We start from the raw sequence: 24,984 nt of genomic DNA, 5'->3' as shown, positions 1-24,984 counted from the left end.
AACAAGACGCTCTTTCCCTACCCTTCACTCTTTCTCTTGGAGTTTTGAAAGAAGGGGAACAGACCCGTCGCTGACTAAAATAAGGTTTTTACGCGGCGCCTCTTTTTCTCAGATTGAAAAGACTTCTTTCCTCACCATGGTGTGAAGCTTAACTCTCAGTTTTGTTCACATTTTCCTCAAAGAAGACTTACTGCTGGCCCAGAATGACTAAATATCTGAAAGGCATTCCAGTCCACTTTGGCTCAGACCTCTTACTCACAGAGCAGCAGGCTGACTTTAATCGTCACAACTCGAGCACCGAGCCCCAAACCGAACAGTTATTTTTAAATTTGTTACAGACTAATTATCACCTTGAGAAATAGATAAATGAAACACAAGGGTCGGGGGTTGAGGGGTCGGGATGAGAGTAATCATCATTGTAAGAGGAGTGTGAAGTTAAACAAATGCTGCAGGAGACAAGCTGTGTGTTCAATAATGCACACTACAGGAAACAGGCTGCAGTCGTTCGCTGCTGCCACTAATCAGACACAGGTGGTGAGAAAGATGAGCCGCAAGGCAAAGCCAGGTGTTCAGCATCTGTCTGTACATTCAAAATGCAGAGTTTTGTTTTTTTGTTTTTTCTTCAACTTACTGATTTTCTTTGAGCTGAAAAGCCCGCTGTATATTTCTTTTTAGGCTTGCTTTCACTTTAGGGTGCCTATGGCCTGCCGTACCTTTTTTGGGGAGAAACCTGCTCAGATTACATAATAGCGTTTTAAAAATTGAAACCCCTGACATGCTTTTTTTGGCTAAACATAGGCAGGGCTCTGCTTCGGGCGCCAGCTTTGCCCTTTTTCATGCCCCAGCCTCAACCCCTCATCTAAAAACGGCCCCTTAGGTGGGTCACATCTGGCTCGCCACATCCTTCAATATAGTCATTACAGGAAATGCACAATATACATTCCGCGGAGGTGAAAACAGACCCACAAGTTTCTATTTTACACATAAAAAAAGGAACTGCACTGAAATAAATGACAGCAAGTCTAATGTAAAAAGCAGGAAAGGATGGTGCCATTTACTCACGTTAGGGGCAGAATTTCTGCAAATGCAGCTGGGGTTTAGGTCGGAGTTAGTGATTTCTCTAATGATTCGGGCAGATTCTTCGCCATCATGAAATACCATCAGGAAGTCAAATAATGGGTTCCAAAATCCTTCTGCAGCAAGAGAATGAGCCTGTCATAAAGAACTGTCTACTGCAGCAACACAAGGAGGCTTGCAACAGATGGTAAGGCCCCCACAGAGCCCTGATCTCAGCATCACAGAGTCAGTTTACATAAAGAGACTGAAGAAAATAAAGGAACTTAAATCAACAAAACAAGATGCTTCAAACTACCTACTCTTGCCAACTACCTTGAAAAACTTTGCAGAAGTGCACCTTGCACTGAGGTTTTATAAGGGGAAGTTTTTGTTTTTCCTGCAGTTTGTGTAACTGTACCCGAAATATAAGAAAAAATATCTTCTGCATTATGTTTTCAAAACATACCTATGTTACAGTACGACATGAATAAGCAGGGGGAAAAATAGACGAATGAATGGCTATGTACACATTTTGTTGTGGCCATTGGGATTTTAGTGTCCCTGTATCCTGTCTGTGACTTTACCCTCTGTGTTCAATTTGTTACTTCCTGTTTTTACATTACAGGGTTTGTCTCTGGTGTCTTTTCTTTAGATTTATTTCCTGTCCGCTCTTTACCTGGATTATGTTCACCCGTGTTTAGTTTTCCCCTGTTACTTTGTGTCTTTTTTCCCCTCATTGTAACCACTCTGCCTTTACAGAGATTAAGTTTGCCGTTTCCTTTTGGGTCTTTGATATTTTAACGCCCTTTTGGATTTATCAACTTTGTATTTTGGACTTTTTGCTGCCTGTAAGAAAATGGTGTTCAGGTACCTTTTGCCTGTTTTTGGAGCATTTGGGTCATTTTACCTATAACTATAAGATGTTTACATTTTTACACCTATGGACTGCTTAAAAATCAAATACAAGACTTATTAATTTGAACTTTTACACAACCCTTGAAAGATAATACGAATGTAGCCATACATATTGGAAATATTTTTAAAAAATAACTGAAAAGGGAATGGTTTGAATCCTTGCAGAGTTTATTCTTAAATATAGGAAACATTAAATATAACACACAATGTTATTTTGCAGAATAATATCAGTGAATTTTGAGAAACCTATGGGGCATATGGCAAGGAAAACGACATCAGTAGAATATATAAAAGGTAAGGAGCAGGAAATTTCCCTCAGGAGTTACACCGGAGTCTTTTGTAATGCAATGAAACAAGAGTTATCTTAGACTAGGCAATAAAATGTGAATCCAAAAGTTCTGTTTGCAAATCCAAGCAAAGGGGGTTTGCCTGCTTTTGAGGTTAATTTCACAGGCATAACCTACACTAAAAGATGCAAAGCAAGTCTATCGGTGAGTCTCAACCATGGTAACAGTTTACTGTGCATACACACAGACTAGACTAGCAGCAACATGTCAAGCAGAGACGTGTAATGTCAATTAAATCTAGCAGCTGTAGTCAGGTAAGATACCCGGTCATGATGCAAAATAATTGTGTTAGAATTACCTATTAACTACATACCTATGGCTACCAGCCATGACTGAAATCCTTCAGATTCCACTGAACTGCATGTTTTAGATTCATTAACAACTTTTAAATTTGAAAAACAAAATGTTTAGATTTGTTTTAATAACAGTAAATACATTTATACAGTTTTTTGAATTTTAGCTTCTGCTCAGTTTTTGTAATTGCAAACATTTTCTATTTGATTGCATAGTAAAAGCGTGAAAAAAAGCTCCATATAAATGAAACCTATGAATATAAATGCTACAAGCGCTCTTCAGATCAGCTCTAGTGATACTCTCTATCTGTTGAATGCATTTATAGGTACAGTAACACACAAACAATAAGAGATTCCAGATGTCACGTTTACACCTTTTTTAAACTATTACTACTATGAGTCCTCTTTGTCACGCGTGTCTGCATTACAACTTAAATTTCCTCCAACTGCGAGCATCAGATTTACTGAGTCGGTTAAAGTGTTGTCTAATTATGTTGCTGCACTCATTTGGCATGGATTCATGGTCTCTGAGACCTATTTTCCTCATCTTCTTTAGTTAATAGTTAAAATTGTTATTATGAGAGGTAAAAATGTGTGTAAAAAAGTGGAAGCACTTATACCTTAATCCTTGTAGGAACAACAGACACTTATAGTAACCTAGGATTATTTAATTTAATGGCTTTAATATGACCTGGGTTGTTGCTCCTTTTATAACTGCTGTCTTATACAACAGTCAACTGTATATCAGCAGATTATAACCGCTTTTACCTTCCAAGGTTAGAGATGAAACTTACTAGATTTTATTTTCATGACAGTCTTTCATTTCTTCTGATGGGCATCAGTGAGATGCTCCACTACATCAGTTGTTTTCCACTCTAAAAGTGGCTGTTACAAATATGTTTCATCTCCTAAAAAGCTAATTGCAGACTAGACAGGAAATGTCAGTCTAAAAATGCACTTAGAGGCTACAGGGAGGGCCATCATTTCAACATCACGCTCTTCCTGTGTTATCGAGGCAGGAATTGACACCCTACCTGAAGGCTCCGGACCACACTAATATTGATCTTTTGGCTTTTAACTGTTCACTGACTAGAAATGTAGTTCAAAGTTCTATATAAAGGCCACACGCCCAGGAGACCATTTTATTTTTGTTTTACTCATTCAGAATCCCTCTATGCCAGTCTGACCCAGCACCCCGGAGTACAAAGAACAGCATTGTAGGGGTTACGCAGCAGGGCAAAGCAGCTGCACTGGACAGTGGCTGACTTCACTGGCAATAGCCAACACCTCAACAAAGCCCACTGTGAAGCTCCGTCCACATGAGTGAATAAATAAACCACCTCATGCATCTTTCAACCAGAAGCATCTGCAAAAGGCCCTCAACAAAGAGCACTTTTAATCAAAACAATAAAAACGCAGGTTTGTCAGTATATGATGGGGGAAAACGTGTGTATAAAAGTTTTTGCTGTCCATTTTTATCTCTTGTCATATTCTCTGAAAACTCTGGTTTAGAGCAGCTTTTTGGGTGGTTAGGTTATGTTGGCCGTTATGCCGTCATTTAAAATTTAATGTACTGCAGCAAATTAAAAATTGCTTCATCGCAGAGACCATCCAGCAGGGGAGCGGCTCAGACTCTCAGTGTTGTATGCGGCACATGTAGAGTATGCATCACAGCTAAGCAGATGTGTTTCAGAGTTAGGCAAGACCTTCGCAGTGTCGCTCATCCTTATTTTTACTCTTACTGATTTTTTAAAGCTGAAAATTTTGACCATCTTAACGTAAAACTAGCTCATATATTGCCTGTGGCTTCGGAAGATCTGCAGTTTGAGCCCCAGCTCATCCAGTCTAAAGATTGATGTATCCTGAGGCAAGATACTGAACTCAAATTGCCCCCGAGGCATCTATCGGAGTGTCAATGTGCGCGCGTGATAGTTAAATAGAAAGTATTTAAAGGCACAGAATAAAGCGCTGTATGAATGTGTGTGTGAAGGAGGAAAATGTGGCTTGTATCAACATCAGCTGCAAAGCCCAGTATTGCTTCCATGCCTATTGAGGTTACAGACTCACAGCATATTTAAGCTCCCATGCTTTTGTCAAATTTCATAAATAGAGGAAAAACAATTTGTTAATGCTGGGTCTTTGGAGTTATTTGTGTGTGTCTCTCAACTGCATCATTTATCACTTATCCATTTCAGGGTCATGGTGAAGCTGGAGCCTTTGCCAGGTGCCATGGGGTGAGAGCACGGGTCACCAGCCTGTCGTACGACTATAACACATACTGACAGACAACCTTTCGTGTTCATGTTCACACCTACGGCCAATTTAGAATTACCAATTAACATAACCTGCATGGCTTTTGACTGTGGGAGGAAGACCGAGAGCCTCTGGCGAAACCCACGCCGGCACTGGGAGAATATGGACACCCAGGACGGCCCAAGCAGCTTGTGAATTCAAGCCCGGGACCTTCTTGCTGTGAGACATCAGTCCAAACCATTTAATGTTACATGTGGCTAATAATTATGTTTGTTTGTGACTACATGCCGATAGCATCCATTCATTGTTGGTTTGGGTGTTTTCTTAAGATTTGGAAAACCTGATTGCTGGTATATTTTGATTACGGCAAGAATAGCATTAACTGAGCATAAAAGAAATTCACGATCCCAATTAAAGCCTCCTGTGCCAGATGGTTTAACCACCTGTTTATTTTCTGACCTTGCTTCACTTCTAGAGTTTTCCTCCCTGACTGTATAAAATCGGGTCCCTGGAGGCAATAGGTCCTATGACTGCTGCTGTTGAGAGGTTTGGCATACGATAGATGGAGTAGCAAGAAACAGAGGATCAAATCACTTCTTCCTGTCCCAGATAGACACAGAAGAAGAAAGGCCAAGATGAGAAGCGGGGAGGGTGTGTGTGTATGTGTGTGTGTGTTTGGCCTAGGCAGGTTGTGAAAAACAGCAGGTTTCTCCATTGCTCTGGGCGAGTCTCTAATGACTTCCAGACCTGCTCTCATACAGCCTCATGCGTCTAGACTGCAGCTACAGTTCTCTGTCCACACAGTTGCTCTCTTTCTCTCCCAGGTCAGCCCCTCCAAAAACACGCACACATACACAGACACATACCACTCCCCAACCCACCCGGAGCCCTCTGTCCTCTTAGATAACTACAGGCATTTTAGTCTCAGAGGATGACCAAAAAGACACTGCTGCTTTCATCCTCACCCCAGGGATTCGGCCTCAAAGCATCTCAACATCTAGTTGAGGACTTTGAAACAAGAGCTGTCTTTTTTTTTCTTTTTTTTCCTGTTTTTTTTAGCACTTTCTGTTTGGTTTCGTGTCATGACTGTGTCCTCTGTGGGTCTGAGTGTTAGTGGAAAATCACATTTACCAGGGAAAAACAAACTTTGTAGATCTTCTAATTGGCCGTGACAGAGCTATTCAACGGCAGAACGACCTCCTCTCATTTGCTGATAGAACATCCCATTGTTTTCTCTCGTCTGGCGGTGGTTAGCCAAATAAATCGAAAAGTGCATCAAGCTCGGTCTTTTAGTCAACAACTGCTGTTAGAGTGTGTTTGAGAGAACAAACGCTGCAGTATTATATTGGCATACCCCGGATACAGAGGAAGATACATTTTACAAATCTACCCATGCAGGTTCTGATCAATTTCCAAGCCAATTTCACACTTGGTGACCGTTGGTTACGTGCATAATTCACACATTGCCAAAAGAATGTATTCTGCACAGAGAAGCTGAAGATGCTCTTTAAACCAAGTGAGCTCGCATTTTTATTTTGAGATTGAATAAAATGTTAGGTCTGCATAACACTGCATTTTTAACTGATTTAGTGAAAATGCTCCCTGTCTTAACCTGCCTCAAACACACCCTTATTCTTATCAAATATGATAAGCACAGAATGATTCGCATAAAGTACGCTCTGGACTCTATTATACAACAAGAAAGAGAAGCAACGTAACTAGTCTTTAATGTCTCTTCTCAGGACAACAGTTATCTGTCTCTGAATGATTAACTGCCAGATAGTTTATTCTGCTGAACAAGTGAGATGCAGCATGCTCAATAACCTGATGATTTATTTGGATACAGCATATTTGAGCCTTTAAACTCATTATTTTTTGAAAGACTTACAAACATCAGGCTCTTCGTCAGAGCCGTCCGGGCAGTCCTTCTCCCGATCGCAGCGCCAGCCCTTTGAGATGCACGTTACCCCATCTTTGCACACAAACTGCTTTGGGCTGCAGGTCCTTGGGGCTAAAAAGAGATAGAAAAAGAAAGTAAGACTCAAAGGATTTCTGGGAGAGAAAAAAAGCAGCTCTTTTTTTTTGTCAATGATCTTTGTTCCTGAGGTCTCATTAGGAAGCGGTGTCTGTTGTGAGTCAATAGAAGCTCACACTGGCCCTAATTAGGTTTTGGAACGTTGTTACATGACGGAGGGCAATGGATACACACACAAGAAAAGCAAAATGAGCACTGAAGCAGGCCTGGAAGCAGCTTTGCATAAACTTGCTGCACCTAAATATCCAGGTCAGTATTTGCAAGCCGGTGGCAGAGAAACAGCTCGTCTGGAGGATATCAAAGAACATCCTGTTCACTGAATTACCCTCCCTCTATTACCCCCCTTCAGTCCAAACTTCCAGGGCGAGGAAAAACTGCCCACTCTAGCCACAGCCAAATGGCAGCGCATATTCAAAGCCACATTAATTCAAGTCCTATCTGAGCAGCACATGAACACTTTAACAACACATATACACACAGAGAAGCAACAAAGCTGAGTCATTCAGCTTTGGTTTTGGACGAGCAGGACTTACTGTTGAGCGGTGACCAAAAAACAGACGAAGACAGACAAAGACAGACAAAGTCTTTGGCTTTGAAAATACGTTAAAACAAATGGAAGAAATAATCTCGGTCTCCAAGATTTTACAAACTTAGTAGGAAAACGTAAACACTGACCTAAGCTTTTTAACCATATTTCATTCAACGTGTATTCAGCTGTCACTGAAGTGTAAATAAAGGCAGGGATTAATGAATACTCTGACATGGACTGCTCTTCACATTGTCCTGAGCACTCTTTGTTCACGTCCTCTTGTAAAGCTGTGTTTTATACAGAGCAGATGTTATTTATTATTGCCAGTGTTTGATAAGTTCCCATAAGGTAATCACTGCAAAATAAATTGCTAAATTGTTACTTTTTAAATCATTCGTCATCAGAAAGAGTAATTCTTACATTACTTAACATGTATAAGTTTCAGTTGCTCTACCTAACTGTAAGGAAATCATACAGAAGTGATGCTTTTTTGTGGTTTTACAGACAGCAGCCTACGATCTGTGGATGTTCAGAGTCTATGGTATTTACTGTCTGTCAGCAGCTAGCTTAACATTTGCCATTATGACCACATGCAGCAACAGCTCATAAGTACTCGCTTCACAAGGTTCAAAAATCCCAGCAGATTTGTGAACGCAAGCTGTTAGCAGGCAACCGGCTAGCTTAGCTAAGATTACTTTGTTGATACCAGAAGGCTGAAGTCTCCTCTTCTGAACAAAGACTGTATACATAAACTAGACTTTTATATACAGTCTATGCTTGCAGCTGCACAACCCAAGCCACAGTGCTAAGCTAAGACATACCAGACCACGCTGAAGACGGAGAGACTAAGATGACTTTGAACCAAACAACATATGCCTCTAATTATATTACAGTTACTGGCATACTGGTAACTAATATAATTACTTGATTCCAAAAAAAATTCATTCATTTTAATAGTACGTTTAACTAAAACAGTTTTTTATTATGTTACTGACGAAATTTAATTTTCTAGTTATATTTAAAGATATAATAAACTGCTTAACATGGTAATAAAAAAGGTAGAATTACAGACATTTTTGTTAACTAACTAGTAATGCCCATGTTAGAGTATTGTTTGGCTTGTTTGTGCTGTTGGCACTTTATCACACTGAGAAAAGTACAAAAATAGAGACGGTAGATGTTGTTTATATGCTACAAATGGGTCATTTTAGCCCGTTGCTAGGTGGTTGCTAAGCATGTATCATTCAGCTTTTGAGGATATAAATGAGATGTTACTCTTGTGAAATTAAAATGATAGCATGCTTTCACAAGGTGCTGTAGGTGTCTAAAGGGTAAAAACAGGTCATTTTAGCACATTGTTAGGTGTTTGCCAGGCAAAGTGATGGCATTAGAGTATCAACAATATTCATGCATAACTCAGCTTTTCTAGGTTTAAATTAGATCTTACATCAGATGATGATTTTATAAGATGTTACGGGTGCATAAACTCTTTTCAAACCGTTGCTAGGTGGTTGCTAGGCAAATTGATGGCACTGTAAGATCTGATATAGATAACAACCTTCAAGGACCAAAGATAAACCTGCATGCCAGGTTTGGTTGCTCAGCTCCTGATGGTCTAGGAGGAGTTTGTGAACAAAGAAACAAACACACAGATGGCGATTTCATGCATTGTAGTAAGATGGGACCATACGGTAAATAATATACTATGGCTGTACTAAAGATTTAGCTTAATACATGACCGAGAAGTGTTGTTTTTACTGTTTTGCAAAAGTCTTTCATGGCATTTAAAGGGAACAAACCGACACTTTAAAATTTGACCGTTTTTGTGGATATTCAGTGTTTAAATATCCATCACGAGGCTGGTGTTTTTCTATCATTTGAGTTCAAAGTTTGTTTTTTTAATAGACTCCTTCTTTATTTCTTCCTGTCATTATTTCGAATATAGTGGTCTGAGGGTGATTCTTCCAGCATTTTTGACAGCATCGCCTCACTGAAGCGATCCACCCACCTCAGTCCCGTGGCACGACTGATGATTTACATTTTCAGTGTTATCTTAAAAAGTGTGTTGTATAGACGATTATGTAACGCCATTGTGCAGACGAGTCAGCCTCTTTGGGTCAGAATGCGAGGCCAGAAATGGGCATTTTTACCAGACTTAGTCAGATAGAGAGCATGACGAACAGGACGTGGGGGAGTGTAGGATAGCATAGGAGTGGCTTATGGGATGAAGAAGGATAAACAGGATGACTGCATCTACATGTAAAGCTACTCTTCAACTCCAGCAGTGAAAGGAATCTTCAAATGGGGCTCAACCTAAAAACCATGAATTCAACCTGACATATTGCTGCGCACATTCACACGCTCCCCACTTATCCTCCGCTCTGTACCGCTGTGATCACAGTGTGTGTGTGTGTGTGTGTGTGTGTGTGTGTGTGTGTGTGTGTGTGTGTAAAGTGTCGCCTTTTTTTTCTCTCTCTCTCAGAAGTCACAAGGTTTTGAATTATTCATGAAATGCAACCAAGCTTGTGTTAAAGGGTTTCCTCTTTGCTTCTCTTCCCTCTTCTTCGGTGTGTGCGATCATGTTTTTTTGTTTGTTTGTTTAGGGATATCAGCACCAGCCAGAGCAGGCAGCAGTTGTGGTGTATCTGTCTATTGTCTATTGTTTATGTAGATGCTGACACGCTCTGCTGTGAACTCCGCTTTCAAAATGGCTGTGGGGGGAGTTAACAAGCACCTCAGGCTCAGCTGCAAGCGGCTGCTGACAGAATCATATCAGGGAAAATAAGAAGTAGGTCAAGAGGTTAGCTAAGGAAAAGTGAAGCTCATTCTGGGATGGGCAAAGGGAAACCATTAAAGTAAGTCCTGGGCTACCCAATCTAAACAGCAGGCAATGACAAATACTGACAAAATACTTAATTTTGGCGAGATCAAGAAAAAGAATCAATCATATTTTGAATATGCAGGTTTACTTGCATGTGAACTGAGGTAAAACTGTTCAGTCATAGAAGATAGAAGACAGCTGCCAGTGACAACCACTTTACTGTTAGCTGTGAAAGCAGTCTGCTGCTGGCACGATCTGAATTAATATGGTTAAAAGTCGGGGTTTAAAGGGATCCAAGGACAGCTTTAACTGAAAAGCAAATAAATGAGGTCAACAGATGGATAGGCCGAATGATGATATAAGAGAACAAATTAGATGTACGGCATCAATGCGAGAGGAAATGGAGAGTGGGCAGTGAGCTACAACTCCTTGGGGGAAGTGATCTCAGCTTTCAGGACAGGCCTGAAGATCAGAGAGCACACTGAGCTGGGCAGGGATATTGAGATGGGATGGAGGAATGTAACACTTGCTATCAATGAGCTGCCTGTGTGCTAACTAAAGCGGAGGCTGCGGGAAAATGTTTTGAATTGTCGCCATTTGGGACGGTTTACAACCCACTGCCCTCTGCACCCCGCCGCTGCCCGCGAGCCCTCTAAGATGAGCTCTGTCTGCTTGGGAGGAAGAGACCTATACTAAGGCAAACACAAGCCTTGCCCCCAGTCACTGCAGCATTTCCTCAGACACCCACAGCAGAGCTATAAATAAGTTGGAAGTCTGCCCTCTGAGATCAACCAGGACAAAGCTCCAGCAGACACTGAGACTATGGCCTCATCACACACTGCTCAGCAGCGGTTGAGATGAAGGCAGACTTAAAGTACTGTCAACAGTGGGGCTGAAAGGACTCTGAACAGCAGGAAGTTTCAAAGTTAGTTGTTTAAAGGGTCCTTAAGAATACAGGAACTGTTTAAGAGCTCTAACTGTTGCATTTGGCGCCTACTTTTGTTCTGTCTACACTGTAGAAACTAGAGACCATTGTGGTTCTTTTTTAACTATTTAGATACTTCATCAGCCTATGAAGAACCCCAAGTGACGTAGTTATACTGTGACTAGTCTATAAATGTACCTCATTTTTGCAAACACATTGAAAACCACTGTAAACACTGGTATAGACATTATGGACTAATATTTGTACAATCACTGGCCGCTTCATTAGTTATACCTTGCTAGCATTGGTTTACATCCCTTTTGCTTTTAAAACTGCCTTAATTCATCATGGCCTAGATTCAACAAGGTCCCAGAAACATTTCTTAGAGATGTTGGTCCATATTGACATGATAGCATCACGCAGCTCCTGCACTTTGGTGGCTACACATACATTAAGCTAATGTCCCATTCCATCACATCCCAAAGGTGCTCTATGGTCACGAAGGCATGGACGACACTCATGTTGGCTCTGTTGTTTAAACAATGATCAGTTGGGGCGCAGAGTGTGCCGATATGATGTCCCCCACACTATTGCACCATCACCAAAGTGAACTATTGCTACCAATACACGATGAATCAGTGCTTTCATGTTGTTTTTGACCAATTCTGACTTTATTGTCCAAATGAAATCAGGATTTGTCAGATCAGGCAACATTTTTCCTCTTTTGCTGCCTTTTGCTGCTTTAGCCTCTCTGCTTTAAAATTTAATGTCTCGGGTTTTCAGACATGCTCTTCTACATACTGTGGTTGTGCAGGAAAATCCCAATAGATCAGCAGTTTCTAAAACTGTGAGATCAGTCACATCTGCCACCAACAAAGGTGACTTAAGTCCCTTGGGTTTCCTCACTCTGATGCTCAGTTCGAATATCAGAGATGGTCGCCTTGACTAAATCTACTTGCCTCAATGTATAGATCTTCTGCCACATTATTGGTTGAGTACTGATTTAAGTTAACAAGTAATTGAGGAAGCAAAGAAAAGGCTGGTGAATGTATAGTACTTTTCTAATCTTACTGACAAATTCACAGAAAATAAAGGTCCACAAGATATGACACATCCTGACCATTGGGAAGCTATTGCATCATTTCAGCATTCCAATTAGTAGATCTTAGATAGCTTCAAATTAAACGGGGGAAGAAAGAAATGTGAAGGTATTTAGTTCCTGGGGCACCTCCTCAGTAGTTACTAACCACCAGCTAGTCCTCAGGTTCAGTCCTGAAACTGCTAATCACATCACAGGAGTACTTTCCTTAAAATGGATAGTGACAATGTATCAAAGAGTGGAGTTAGAAATCAAAAAATGAGAATTTCAGTGTAGTAAACCCACCACTGTGATAAGACCAACAGTAGATAGAATACAGATTAGTATTATTATTAGTATTAATACAGGTTATAGAACCTTCTGAGGCCAAACTCTGAGCTCACTAAGAATCAGCTTTCTTGGCCAGCCTTACATGCTGATGTTAAGTAGGTAAAATATTTACTATGCACACCATCTTAGCTTAGTGCAGACCTTCCCAAAGTGTGGGGCCCGCCCCCTAGAGGGGGGGGGGGGGGGGGGGGGCGCAGAGCCATTGCAGGGGGGGGGGGGCGCGGTATGAAAAGGGGGAAAAAAAACAAAAAAACAAGGCTTGGACACTGCTAGCACGGGGCTCCCACACAAACGCAAATCAGGAGATGAAGCATAGCTGAATATGTTTCCAAACCAACTTCATTCTAAGCCAAAGACTAGAAAATATGGTGAAGCATATCTTCCCTTTGGTTTCACCTGCACAAGTGCCGAGGTAGGTCTCCCCTGCAGAATTGGTTTTCCCTTCGTCGGGAGCAGCGCTGGGCTCTTCAAATCACGGACAAACAGTATCCCACATTCTTGATTTTTAGCTCACAAACACTTGTTGTAATGACTAACTACTCCTGACATTTTGGAGATGTTAGCTCTTTATACAGTAAAGTTACAGTGGGATACAAATAATATCAGGCTGATCCTGCCACGATTTGTTCCCCCTGTCGAAATCACTGACTAACAGTATCCTACAGCTGTTTATGTTTTTGAACCCATTTTGCACAGAGAGGCATTTTTTGAACAATGTATTGATAGCAATGTTGAATATTATTACACAGGAAAAAAGCAACTACATGTAAAATAATCACACAGCGACGCCTCTGCCTTTCTAAATAGAGGGACAGTAACTGCGTGTTTATATGTAAGAGTATAAAACCTGCAGATAGTCAGATTAACAGAAACAGTATTTTGTCTCTATCTCCCATTCTGCAATTCATCTCATGTAAACAATAACGTGGCGCACAGCGTGACGTGAAAAAGGGCCCATACCTTTGAGGTTGCGTGAAGAACTCTGTATTCCTCGTCCACACGTAAAAGCAAAAAAAGGAGTTTTAAAAAATCTCCGTTTTCGGTGATTTGAAACGCCGTTTACGTGTGGACGAAACAGCTGCGTTTTCAAAAATACCCGTGTAGGTGTAGACGTAGCGTAAAAGAGTTAGTAGTTTCTTTTATTACTACCTGTAATTTATTGCAGTTTACTTGTATTTGCTTAATTGTTTACTAAATGTTTGAGGTGTGAAATAAACCGCAATGGAGCAAAAATAGGGGTGTGTGTGGTTGGAGGATGTGTTTGTGTGCGCGCGAGGGGGGAGGGACATTTTTCTTGTAAAACAAAGGGGGGCCTAGCAAAATAAGTTTGGGAACCACTGGCTTAGTGTGTTAGTATAGCTGAAGCTGATGAGGCTGATGGGATGGTGATACTGTGTTTGAGGGGAAAAAAATGACACTGAGCACATTTTTTTATATCAGATTTCTTTGGACTGAGCTGTTGATACATGTTATCCTGCTTGCACAAGTTGGGAAAAATGGTAAATCAGAAATTCACCTTTTTTTTATAGCAAACCTCTAAAGCTATAAATATATTGGAATGCCTGTGGCCATACCACCAGGAGGCCATAAAATAACTAACAGCAAACTGTTTTAAAGTATACAATAAAACAATTGTTATTTGACTGTTAGACCTGCTACACAAGCTTCATCTCACAAGATTGGAATCTGACTGTCTTTATGAAATAAGAGTTGGGTTTTTCCCCTGACTTTTCCGAACCTAAGTCACTCATGCCATCCACATACACTGAGACTAAGCAGGAAAAGTATCATATAAAATCTTTATACAAAAGAAAACTAATTCAACTGAAACTAAGAAAGCTGCCAGGGGGCATAAAAGTACCAGGAGGGCGTGCTGGCTGAAGTAAACACACAGTGAAGTCATTTTAAACACTTACAGAGAGTTTTGAAATGTCTAATGGGAAACAAACACCAAGTTTAGTCTACAGAAGATAGCATGTACTCGCACAAATGAAACACTTCAATAGTTTCTCAAAGGTTAAGATGCTGTCACTATTTTAAACATTTTTGCTTCTCAAAATATGTGTCATCATTATGTTTTCTAATATTTAACCAAGGAAGTTTAACATCTTGAGTTGTGTGCTGCAAGTCCTGACCCTGACACAGACTCTGGAAAACCTTGAGTTGGATTTTATCTTTACTGAGTCACCCACTGAGGAAAGAACCCAACCCAGCCGGTTTGATATCGACTTGGAGCTAAATATCTTGACAGAATTCAACAAAAAATAAATAGAAAATTTCACAGTGGATTCATGACAACACGCTTCTCACTCTCAAGAAATGGCATCTGACAAACTTGTATAGATATAGAAAACACTGAGGTTGAGAGAAAAAGAAATGGGATATGGGTTTATTTACTTGGCCTATGGGCTGAACTGAGGGGGTTCTGCTAAGTGCCAAAAATGAGGGATGAGCATATCAGCCTCTTTGGCTGCAGTCTGCCAACTCTTCATCCACCTCCACAGCTGAGCCATAAACACTTCAGAATTTTGTAATGGAAGAGGAGGAGAAGAAAGAGGGAGGGAAAAGTTCCTGTGTTACAAAACAAGAGATAAAGAGGCTCCAGCTGTGCCTCTTAAACAAAATGGGTTGTAGATGGGTCTTCCAGCGCATTCCACCATCAACCAAAAACATAACACCAAGACAACAAAGGCATGATGAAAAAAAGAAGGTCTCCAGACTTAAATCCTATAGAAAACCTGTGGATAGAGGTGAAGCTTCAACTGATGAAGCAGCAGCCAAGAAACCTAAAGAGTTTCTGTAAAGAGAAGTGGGCAAAACTACAGACTAACTAAATTAACCTCTGTGCTTGCCAACAAGGATTTCTCCACTAAGTACAAAGTCATGTTTTGCTAGGGCCTCAAATGCTTATTTCACTCAATCACATGCAAATAACTTTTTCGTAATGTGTTTTCTCTGGATTTTTAATTGACATTCTCTCTTTCCAGTAAAATTAAACTACCATAAAAATCACAGTGTTCATTTCTTTGTAAGTGAGCAAACTTACAAATTCAGCAGGGGATCAAATAATTATCTCCCCCACTGTACTTGTCACCTACATTAAGGTAATGAGGCCTTTAAAAAAATATACAATCCAAGTCAAAGTTTGGCTTGTGCGTGCAGACTTACTCAACCACCTTCTGGATGGATGTAAATTTTGTGCCACGTGTACGTTCGTATACATGAAAGTGTGTGTCATGCATGCATTAGGCTCAGGAGAGCTATCACGAGGAATATGTTCAAGTGTGGTGCTAGCTGCAAAGTCAAATAAGGCTTCATTTACAGGGCAACACACTCCTGAATGTGACTGTCTGATTTTTACAGGTCAAATCTGAGAAAAAAAACTCCACAAATTTCAGCAAGCCTTTGTGGTATTGTGAACAAGAACCTATTAGTTGAAGCAGAGTAATCAAATGAAAAGCTATTTGGATGTCTGGCTGAGATTTCACCATGTCTCAGCCCCGGTGTGGTAATCAACCATGACTGCTATTTGTGCTACTACGCTCACTGTTAGAACTCAGGGGGGGGAGGAGGTCATGAACTCCTTCGCTTCATCATAAGGATTAATCTTTTTTTTCTAAAGAAGAAGAAAAAGGGACGAAGCAGAAAACCACAAGGTGTGATGCATCATTATCAACTTAGTCAGTTTAGACAAATCCCTTTGCTGCACTAGCACCGAAACGCACGCCGTATGCAGCGGCAGAGGGGGGGGAAATGACAATTAAGCTTGCTTAGTATGCTGCCGAGGGGAACATATTAAAGAAGATTATCTGAAATTCTTTAGTGCCTTTTCGTAAGACCAGTACAAATTTCAAGTCTCAGTGTGACGCATGAGCTCTATGCAACAAGACCTGATTCTCCAGAATGTTTTTTCACCTCCATGTGCTAAAGCAACCTTGGCTGAGACTCCGACGAGACACTGACAATCAAAAAGCAAAGTCGGAAGAAATCCTCTTGCATAAAAAGTAACAGATTTAAATCTAAAGGTTGCTGAAATTTCCTTTTTGGGGAAATTTGGGAATTCAAACAAGTCTGCATGAAAATGTAAGAAATTGATATCGCTGTAAATACATGTCTGTGGTATTTAAGCAGACAGCAGCTGTTAACCTAACTATGCCTAAAAATGGACACAGAAGGAAAACCACTAGCCTGACTCCGTCATGTGGCAACACAGTCGCTCAAAAATCTCTGTTAATAAGAACATTTTCTGAGTGCTGTAAGGTGGGTTTCTTGGCCTTTGGCACATTGAGAAAAGACTGTGAGCGAGTGATATAATCCTAATCTTAATCTGAAAGCCAAATCACTCCTTCAGCCAGTTCATATATTTAAAAATGCAATTGCACACACTCCAAAATACCTCATATAAATAAGGAAATGTCTTCAGGGATATTTACCAAATATATTCCAACTAGTTTAGTGTGTGTAGGCTAATAACAGCAGACCAAACAGCCACCCATTCTTTTCCCAGAAGCACACAATGCACATAATCAGAGAGACCACATTGCCTACACACATGCATTTGAATGTGGGAAATCTTATGCAAGAACCCAGTTGCTTAAAAACTGCGTGCAGCATTTGCAGTGTGGCTCATAAAGTTAGCTCCACAGGTTTTTGGATAGTGACACATTTGTATTTTTGCCTTTGCACACCACAACAATGGATCCTAAATCCAACAATCAAGGCGTGATTGAAGTGCAGATTTTCAGCTTTAATTCAAGGGGTTTAGTAATTAGCTGTTAGGGAATTACAGCTATTTTTTTAGACACAGTCACTAAGGCCTGTTCTCTCGTGCTTTTCTTCAGCATGCTTTGCGTTGGGAAACAACATGTGATCAGTCTTTTAGAGTTTGCCTAAATCTAAGCAGAGACTTAAGCCCTGTTCACTTAACAGTTCATCCTCCTACTTCTATCAGCACTCACGTCATTAATGAACACTAGTGACCCGCTTCCATTGGCAGCCATGCATGCCCATGCTCTAACATTGCCTCCTTCATCAAGGTCCTCATCAGACCCTGCTAAAACTCTTTAGTCGATACATGTAGGTCAAGTTTGTTTCTTGCTGTGCTTTTATTAATTTTATCAAATATTTTTTTTAATTCTTACTAACAGAGTGTCTCTGCAAGTTTTCTGCTTTTATGACTTGTTTTTTTTTTTTAATCCCACTGAGGAGCACCTGTTTAGTATGTATTTTTTTAGATACCACAGAGCGCTTCTATTTTTTATCTTCCTTTTCTGATTGCCTCCCCCGTGTATGATGTTAGGGCATGCTTTAGATCATGAACCTTTTCTCTCATTCTTCATATTTTTTTCTTCCCATCCTTTCTTCCCAGTTCATTCTGGTTTCATCTGTACAAAGATTATTTTTTATGAGATCTGTGCAAGCTCTTTTGGATATTTTCTGTCAAAGTCTAATCTGGCCTTCTTATTCTTGAGAATAACCAGTGGTTTGCACCTTGTTATAAAACCTTCATTCACGAAGGAACGTCTTGAATGCAGACTTTGACAATGCACAGTTGGGTTGAAGTTGGGGTTTTTTTTTTTTTAAACCATGGAGTTAATTCTTCATGCACTTGTCTTCTGTGGTCTTTCAGGCCTTTTGGTGCTGCTGAGCTGGCCACTGTTGATTCGTTTTTGCTGTCTCTATGATAGTTTCACTTTGGTTCTCTTACTGGAATCATATTGAAAGTTCCAGTAAGAAGCTATGAAATGCAATTTCAACACTTGGGATCAACTCCAGATCTGCTCATCAGTTTTGTGGCCTCACTTCAAGAATAGCTTAAACTCTGCACTTCAATCACATATTGTTCTCTTTAAAATACACAGTGATAGTGTACCGAGACAAGATCATGAAAAAAAATATGTCACTGCCCAAAAACATATGGACCTAACTGTAAATGTGTAAAATGTTTGCCAGGAATTGCTACATAAATAATCTCCCAGTTGACTGCTATATTTCCTCAGGCTTGTTTCTCCACTACAGACCAGGTGAGGAGATTTTTAAAAAATATTTTTTTACCTCAGAGTTAAGGCTACTGTCTGCTCTTAGGATTGATTTTGCAATTAGGCCTATGTTGAGGTTATTGTTATTTACATTTTGCATTAGAAGTTTGTAAATGAATCTAAATCAAGTGCTATGAATAATAACCTCGGTGCTGGTGTGTCTGGGCATGTGGCTCAGTGCTCATTGTTTGAATCCGAGTTAGGAAGAGTTTGCTGGCATGAAGCCGGAGGACTCTTATTACATCGTGGAGCCTAGATACAAACTGTGATGTATCAGCAAAGGCTGGAGAAAAGGATGAGGTCTGTTTGTGTAGAGCTCTGGATGCGTGTCCACTCTATCTATAAATGGATGTCAGTGAAAAAAAATGTTTCTAGGAAAGGCCTTAATGGATGTTAATAAATATATTTGTTAGAGGCCTAATGCTAAAAAAAAAAAAAAAAAAAGACTACATATTGGTTATATCCCAAGACTGGGAACATTTCGAACAAATAAAAAAGACATTTCCCCTGGGGCTGGAGCTGAAATTCAACAATGTTTACAACAGGAAAATAAAGCAATTTATCTAGCAAACTGATAAAAGAAATAAATTCACAAATTCTGCCTTATGCTGGGACAATCCATCACATTGCCTCCCTCGTGCTTTACGAAATCTGAAACTTGGTAAAGAGAAAAGAAAATGAGAGAAGGTCACAGCTTGAGTCATTAATATAACAGACATCCTTTCAGACTGACGCCCGAGGAGTGAGTTTACCTCATGTTTGCTATGGGTGATAAAAGGGTCTCAGCAAATCCTACAGCCTGACCATGGCACTGCCTCGCATCAGCATGACGTGGTTGTTGTTGACGTTGATGAATAATGCACATTACACACCTATAAAGCACGACAGCTTCTTTGCAAATCTGGCAAAACCCTTCAAACTGGACTCATTACACAATATTTAAGCACCTTTGTGTCACCATTTTTGGGTTTTTTTGTTATTTTATCATGACAATTGGGTTGTTATGAAAGGTTAGTCATCCACTTCTTATGAAAACTGTTTCTCTCTCACACACACACACTTAGACTAATATTTTATTTTGCTGAATTTTCAAGGCAGCTTGATTACTTACGTAGCCCACTCCTACATGTGCTCGCATCTAGCAGCAGATAACACGGCTTTCCACTAAGTGTTGCAATAATAAAGGAGTTACATACTTCGGTGCAATAATAGTATTTCAAACAAGTACCAGGGGGAATCAGTGCCACAACATTAAGAGCGCTGCAGGTTTAAAGTTTTATTAAAAGAGAAACATATTAAGGCTATAATACGGCCAAAAGCTGCGTTTGATTTAAAGTGCACTTTCTAATACTATTAAAAAAAAATGCTGTTTAACCTGAGAGGATGAGAAAAATGAAGAAGAAGACAGCAAGGCAGTAAGTCAGTGAGAGGCGGCTGGGCTGTGTGGGCACTGCAATGTGTGTCTGTGTGCGTGCGAACTCGACGGTGGGGAGAGAAGAGAGCAAGGAAGCGCAGTTCAAATCAGCGTATCAATACTGCAGGAAATGAAAACTAAAACTCTTTCAAGTCTGGTATGGAAAAATCAATAATTTGACAAAGTAGCTGCGGCAGTAGACGTAAAGTTAATTGTCTTTGCCCTGGTACATATCGGGGGAAGGTGTACTGATGAGTTTTACACATAAGACTACAAGTATAATACAAGAGTGAAATGACTGTCTTTGTCATAGCTATATTTTTATCTACAGGCCATCTTTGGATTTAAAGCTACTACTCAAAACAGATCCAACATCAGAGTGGTCTTCTTTGCCCCAGAAAAAAAAGTCCTCCTCACTTTGACTCAGATTGAAAAATTTAAAATCAGATTTTCTTTGTTTTTGATGTTGCAGACTGAGACTTTACTGATTTGGGTCGCTCTCACTGTGCTGTTTACTAAAGCTCTACAAATCAACCTACCTGCTTGGCAAAAAACTGCAGATTACAAAAAACAAACCTCAGAAAACTGCCAACTAACTACTGGACGCGGTCGAGAATTTATCTGCAGAAACAGACAAATTGTTCCCTTAGGAGTTGGTGAATAGCCAAACAGGCTTGCACACGGGTGTAAATCTTAAGACCAGATAGCAAAAAAAAAACATAAAAGCAGAATAAACATCTGTGTTTCACCACTTTGCTCCTAAAAAAACAAAACAAGTGCAGTAAATAAGAAGATATGTGAATTTATAAAAAATAACAGGCTGCATAGCCTGAGCCTAGCCTTCACATCAAATACGATTAGGAATATTTGCAGGTGGTTGCAAACACCGGAGCCAAATTTCAACTGGACACTGACTCACAATCCTGAACACTATATTAGATCAACTATGGAGCTCTCTGCAGCTCACTGCCCCAAAATCCTGTTCTCTCCTGAAACACGTTGAAGCGCGCTCATCTGCTCATCCTTCTCTTCATCTAACTGTCATTAGAAGGTTTTGTAGTATTACTTTGTACTCGCTTTTGGTCTTAATGCAGGAGTATTTCTGCTATTGTTTCTAAAGAGAGGTGACCTGTGAATAAGACTAACATTTTCCAGGGATTATATTTCATCTGAGGTACAAATCAAAGGATCCTGTCATGAGATGGACTGGTATTTTAACTAAGCTTCAATTCATACGCAGTTTTTTAAAATATCATCACCTTCACATACAGTACCGGTGACGGTTGTTCAGTAATTTGCTGGCTAATGTGTTGCGAATGTAAAGAAATGTCACGATCATTACATCCCAAGAGCAACTTTCCGCTCATGTTCTTCCAGCAGTCGCCTCTGTGCAGCATCTTCAGTCCTTAAATAGCTTCATATAGATAGCATATCTCAATCAGTGGGTCACAAGCCTAAAGTGGGTCACAGGACTGCTCTAAAAAGTGTACGTGTACCCAGAGCCGAGTGGCTAGAAAGACGTTGCAATTTCAAAGATTTTGACAGTGTACCGCCTAATTATGAAGATTTTGTACACAACCAGCTGGTAGCATTGCAGTCTATATTTACCTATTGAGTATAAATGAGCTTCAGGAGACGGTTACATTAACTTTAAATAAAGACTAGTGTTGGCAAAACCTCTGCAGCTGGAAAAAGAACCTGTCAAAGTGCCAAAAACTGCAGTTCCTCTAACAGCCACTTGAGGCTGGCTCCAAAACAAGTCAGTCAAATAGACTCTAATGCACAATGGGCATCATCACTCTGAATGGCATGTTTGCACACAGGCATCTGCAGCCATAGGTGTCTGCTATGCCTCACCTCCATTGTATTGAAACCACTACGATGGACCTCTCATCACAATCTGTCCAACTATTTTGTGCTTGGTTATAGTGAAATTGCACTATTTTATCAGTATGCTGCTTAGCATTGATATTGCTTTATTGTTACACTACTTAAAAATTCTAGGGAACACATTACCTAGGCTACTTCTGTGCTCACATTTAATACTGCTGCTGCTGCTGGCACCTCATGGCATTGCATTTATACTCTGAATCAGGTCACCTATCATCAACTACAGCAGCTTATTTGAAACGAAGGACGGCGAATGACCTTCATTTTGTTTGCACTAAGAAATGCTGCTGCCTGCGAGCTACAATCACCAATAAAATGTTGTTCAGTATTTTTTTTCTATATATCTTTAAAAATATTGTTATTACAAATGTCCTCAGAATATCACAATAGAATTATGAGGCTATATCCCCCAGCCCTAAATGTGACCAGCTACCATTGTTCTGGTCATGGTCTACTAGCATCTATAAGAGTTAAAGATACAAAATCTGCAATGATGCAATGATGTGAATGAGCTTTATGTAACCACCTGATTGTTTTTCCCCTGGTTAAGCTCCTCATTCATCCAGCTGGAGTAGGTTTGAAAGTATTTTCAGAAACAAATGAACTGAGCTGACCTAGAAATTTATATAAGACTTCTATATATGTCTCATCTGCTGTTTACATTAGCTGCTGCACTTAAATGTTTTAGGGTAAGATAAGGTCAACAGCTGTGAAGCTCTCACAAACCTACTCTGTATTCTATACAGTTGTAAACAATAAGCCTTTTGGCCCTATGCTGTCATTGTCATGGGAGTAGCACCCCGCTATCAGCCAAATGCCGGGGCAGTTCTTAGGCCTCCACCAAATGTTGCAGCACAGAGATGCACAGAGGGGAACTGCCAGGAAAATCGCTGCATCGTGAGTTCATTAAGAAGGAAGGAACCCGTGCCACTTTCATCATCAAGGAAGAAAAGCAGTAAAAGAAATTATCAAAAGTTGAAGAGACTGATCTTAAGGCACCGCTTCTGCTTTGTCATTTTCTGAGCAAAATATTTCTCGCTGAAAGCCTGGGGCGGGGGTTGGGGGCACACTGTCTATTTGTAAGGGGCCAGTGATCTCTTTCTAGAGTGAAATTACTTTCATAGACCGAAGTGATGGGGATTCTTTCATTAGGGCCCTTTCCACTGGGCCTCCAATTAGCAGAGCTCTCTGAACAAGCTGAGACTGTTCATGGAGGTCTCTTCTGGGAAACAAAGAGCAATTTAGACCCAATTAAACTTGGGGTTTGTTGGTACCCAGAGCCTTTTACACTAACTACAGTGTATGAGAAAAAAAAGAAAGAAAGAAAAACCTTTATGGAAAAAAGGAAGAAGACTTTGAAGTCAAGTCGGGGGGGGGTAAGGGTTTACTAGTAGCATGTGTAACTGAAGGGGCCCTAAAAAATAAAAGCCATTTAACTACGTTAGAAAGAAGGCAATGTAAATCTTCCAAATGCATGAGTTACAATTAGAGACTATTTGGTAAATCTCACAGTCAGTCTAACCAATAAATTGTAATGAAACACCTCATCTGTAAACAAATTAGTATCTTTGCTCACAGCCGCCGTCGAGCACAGCAGGCTCTGCATCTCAGTGGATTTTTAGGAAAAACTCAGGTTTGGTGATCTCCTCTGTTCCGCTGCACTGGTCTGACTCATCAAATGGAGGGAAGAAGAAAAAAGACTCAGAGGGAAGAAGATTTTGCTAAAACAATCACTGTGAATTGAGGCAGAAGCTGTTTGTTTTAAACGCTTAAATGCAGGCTCTCAAGTCTCTCTCAACTTACAGGTGATTGCAGGCTATCGATCTCCAAGGTGGTGTTTTTATGTGGGGGATTGCGCTCCTTAAGAACCTCACCGCACTGGGCTGCCAAGTGAGATGAGACGACTTCAAAAAGACACAGGGAGCCATTTGTGGCTCAATGAATAATCTCAAAATGCAGCTTGGGATTTGAATCCAAGTCCTGCTGAATTTAATGACACAGTGAATTCAGGACCTCCGATTAGCCCTGCTGACGCTGGTGACATCCCCCCCAAAATTACATTAAATTAAATTTTAAAAAGCTGTGTTTGAAGAACAAGCTTATAGATTTACTTTCCACCTGCAGAGATTTTAAGAAGTCTGTCAGCAAATCTTTGTCTTTGAATGAATACCTGTTTCCTGTCTTACACAAAAACAGGAACCCTGAGTGGGACTGTGAAGCTTAATAGTTTCCAGAAGTTGTTCCAGTGTGTGTGTGTGTGTGTGTGTGTGTGTGTGTGTGTGTGTGTGTGTGTTCATAAAGTCCCGGAGGGGGGGGGGGGTGCAGCAGAGGCGTTTAGAGCTGCTCACTGTCTGCCTGCAGATCACAATATGACTGTCGGCATTTCGGGGGCACAGATACGCAACAAACTGAATAATGGCACCGACACACAGCAACAGTGCACAGCGTTACGCATGCCTGTTGATGGCAGCACATCCTCGGAGCTTAAAGATGCAGAAAAAAAAACAAGTGTGCAGTGATGGACACGAACGGGTCCTCTGCTCTTAATAAAGCACGATCCAGCCACGGATGGGACAAAAGTGTGGCAGTGCGGTTTGACTGAGGGGTAGCTCGGCTGCTGTCATCGCATCAGCACTCTCGGGGAAAACTGTTGAACGTGAACTGACTGAAGTCGAGACACATCAGATAGGCTCGATTACAGCTCGGCAGAGGTGCTCACAGCTCTCGTCTTTTTTTAATAAGACGTGGTACTATCATAGCTTTAAAAAAAACGCCTCAGACTGCAGGTCGACACATTTTTCTAATGAAGGTATCGACACGTAAACATGAGCTTTGAGCTGTTATCGGGGCCTATGCTGGGATGCGAGCGCCTGAACCAAGTGAAGGGTGGCGGGGTGCTGATGGAGGGTTTGGAGGTGGGGTGCTGTGACATTGCAACATTCACACGCTTCACCGGGACACAGTAACAAAAGACCGCTTTAATTGTCTCGCCTAGGTTTCATCCCCTCCACGTTGCTCCGCTCAGTGGGGGCAGTCATT

The 24,984-nt window shown here is 40.6% G+C and overlaps 1 protein-coding gene across 4 annotated transcripts in view; it reads right to left on the bottom strand.

The window, feature by feature from the left end:
* The window catches only part of LOC146386971 (low-density lipoprotein receptor-related protein 1-like), a 96,805-nt gene that overhangs the window by 71,045 nt on the left and 776 nt on the right, over positions 1-24,984 (bottom strand). For all 4 annotated transcript variants that reach the window (XR_014800256.1, XM_084928242.1, XM_084928244.1 and 1 more), the window contains exon 2: positions 6,753-6,875. Coding sequence is in view for 3 of the 4 variants with exons in the window: in XM_084928242.1 (XP_084784368.1) it covers positions 6,753-6,875 (123 nt within the window). In the remaining variant the exon portion in view is untranslated. The remainder of the gene's footprint in view (positions 1-6,752; positions 6,876-24,984) is intronic.

Source organism: Perissodus microlepis, chromosome 5 (assembly GCF_051167445.1).
Source record: "Perissodus microlepis isolate ML-2025 ecotype Zambia chromosome 5, ASM5116744v1, whole genome shotgun sequence".
Classification (NCBI taxonomy): Eukaryota; Metazoa; Chordata; class Actinopteri; order Cichliformes; family Cichlidae; genus Perissodus; species Perissodus microlepis.
The sequence above is the reverse complement of the archived record's forward strand: the minus strand, read 5'-3'. Positions and strand labels throughout refer to the sequence as shown.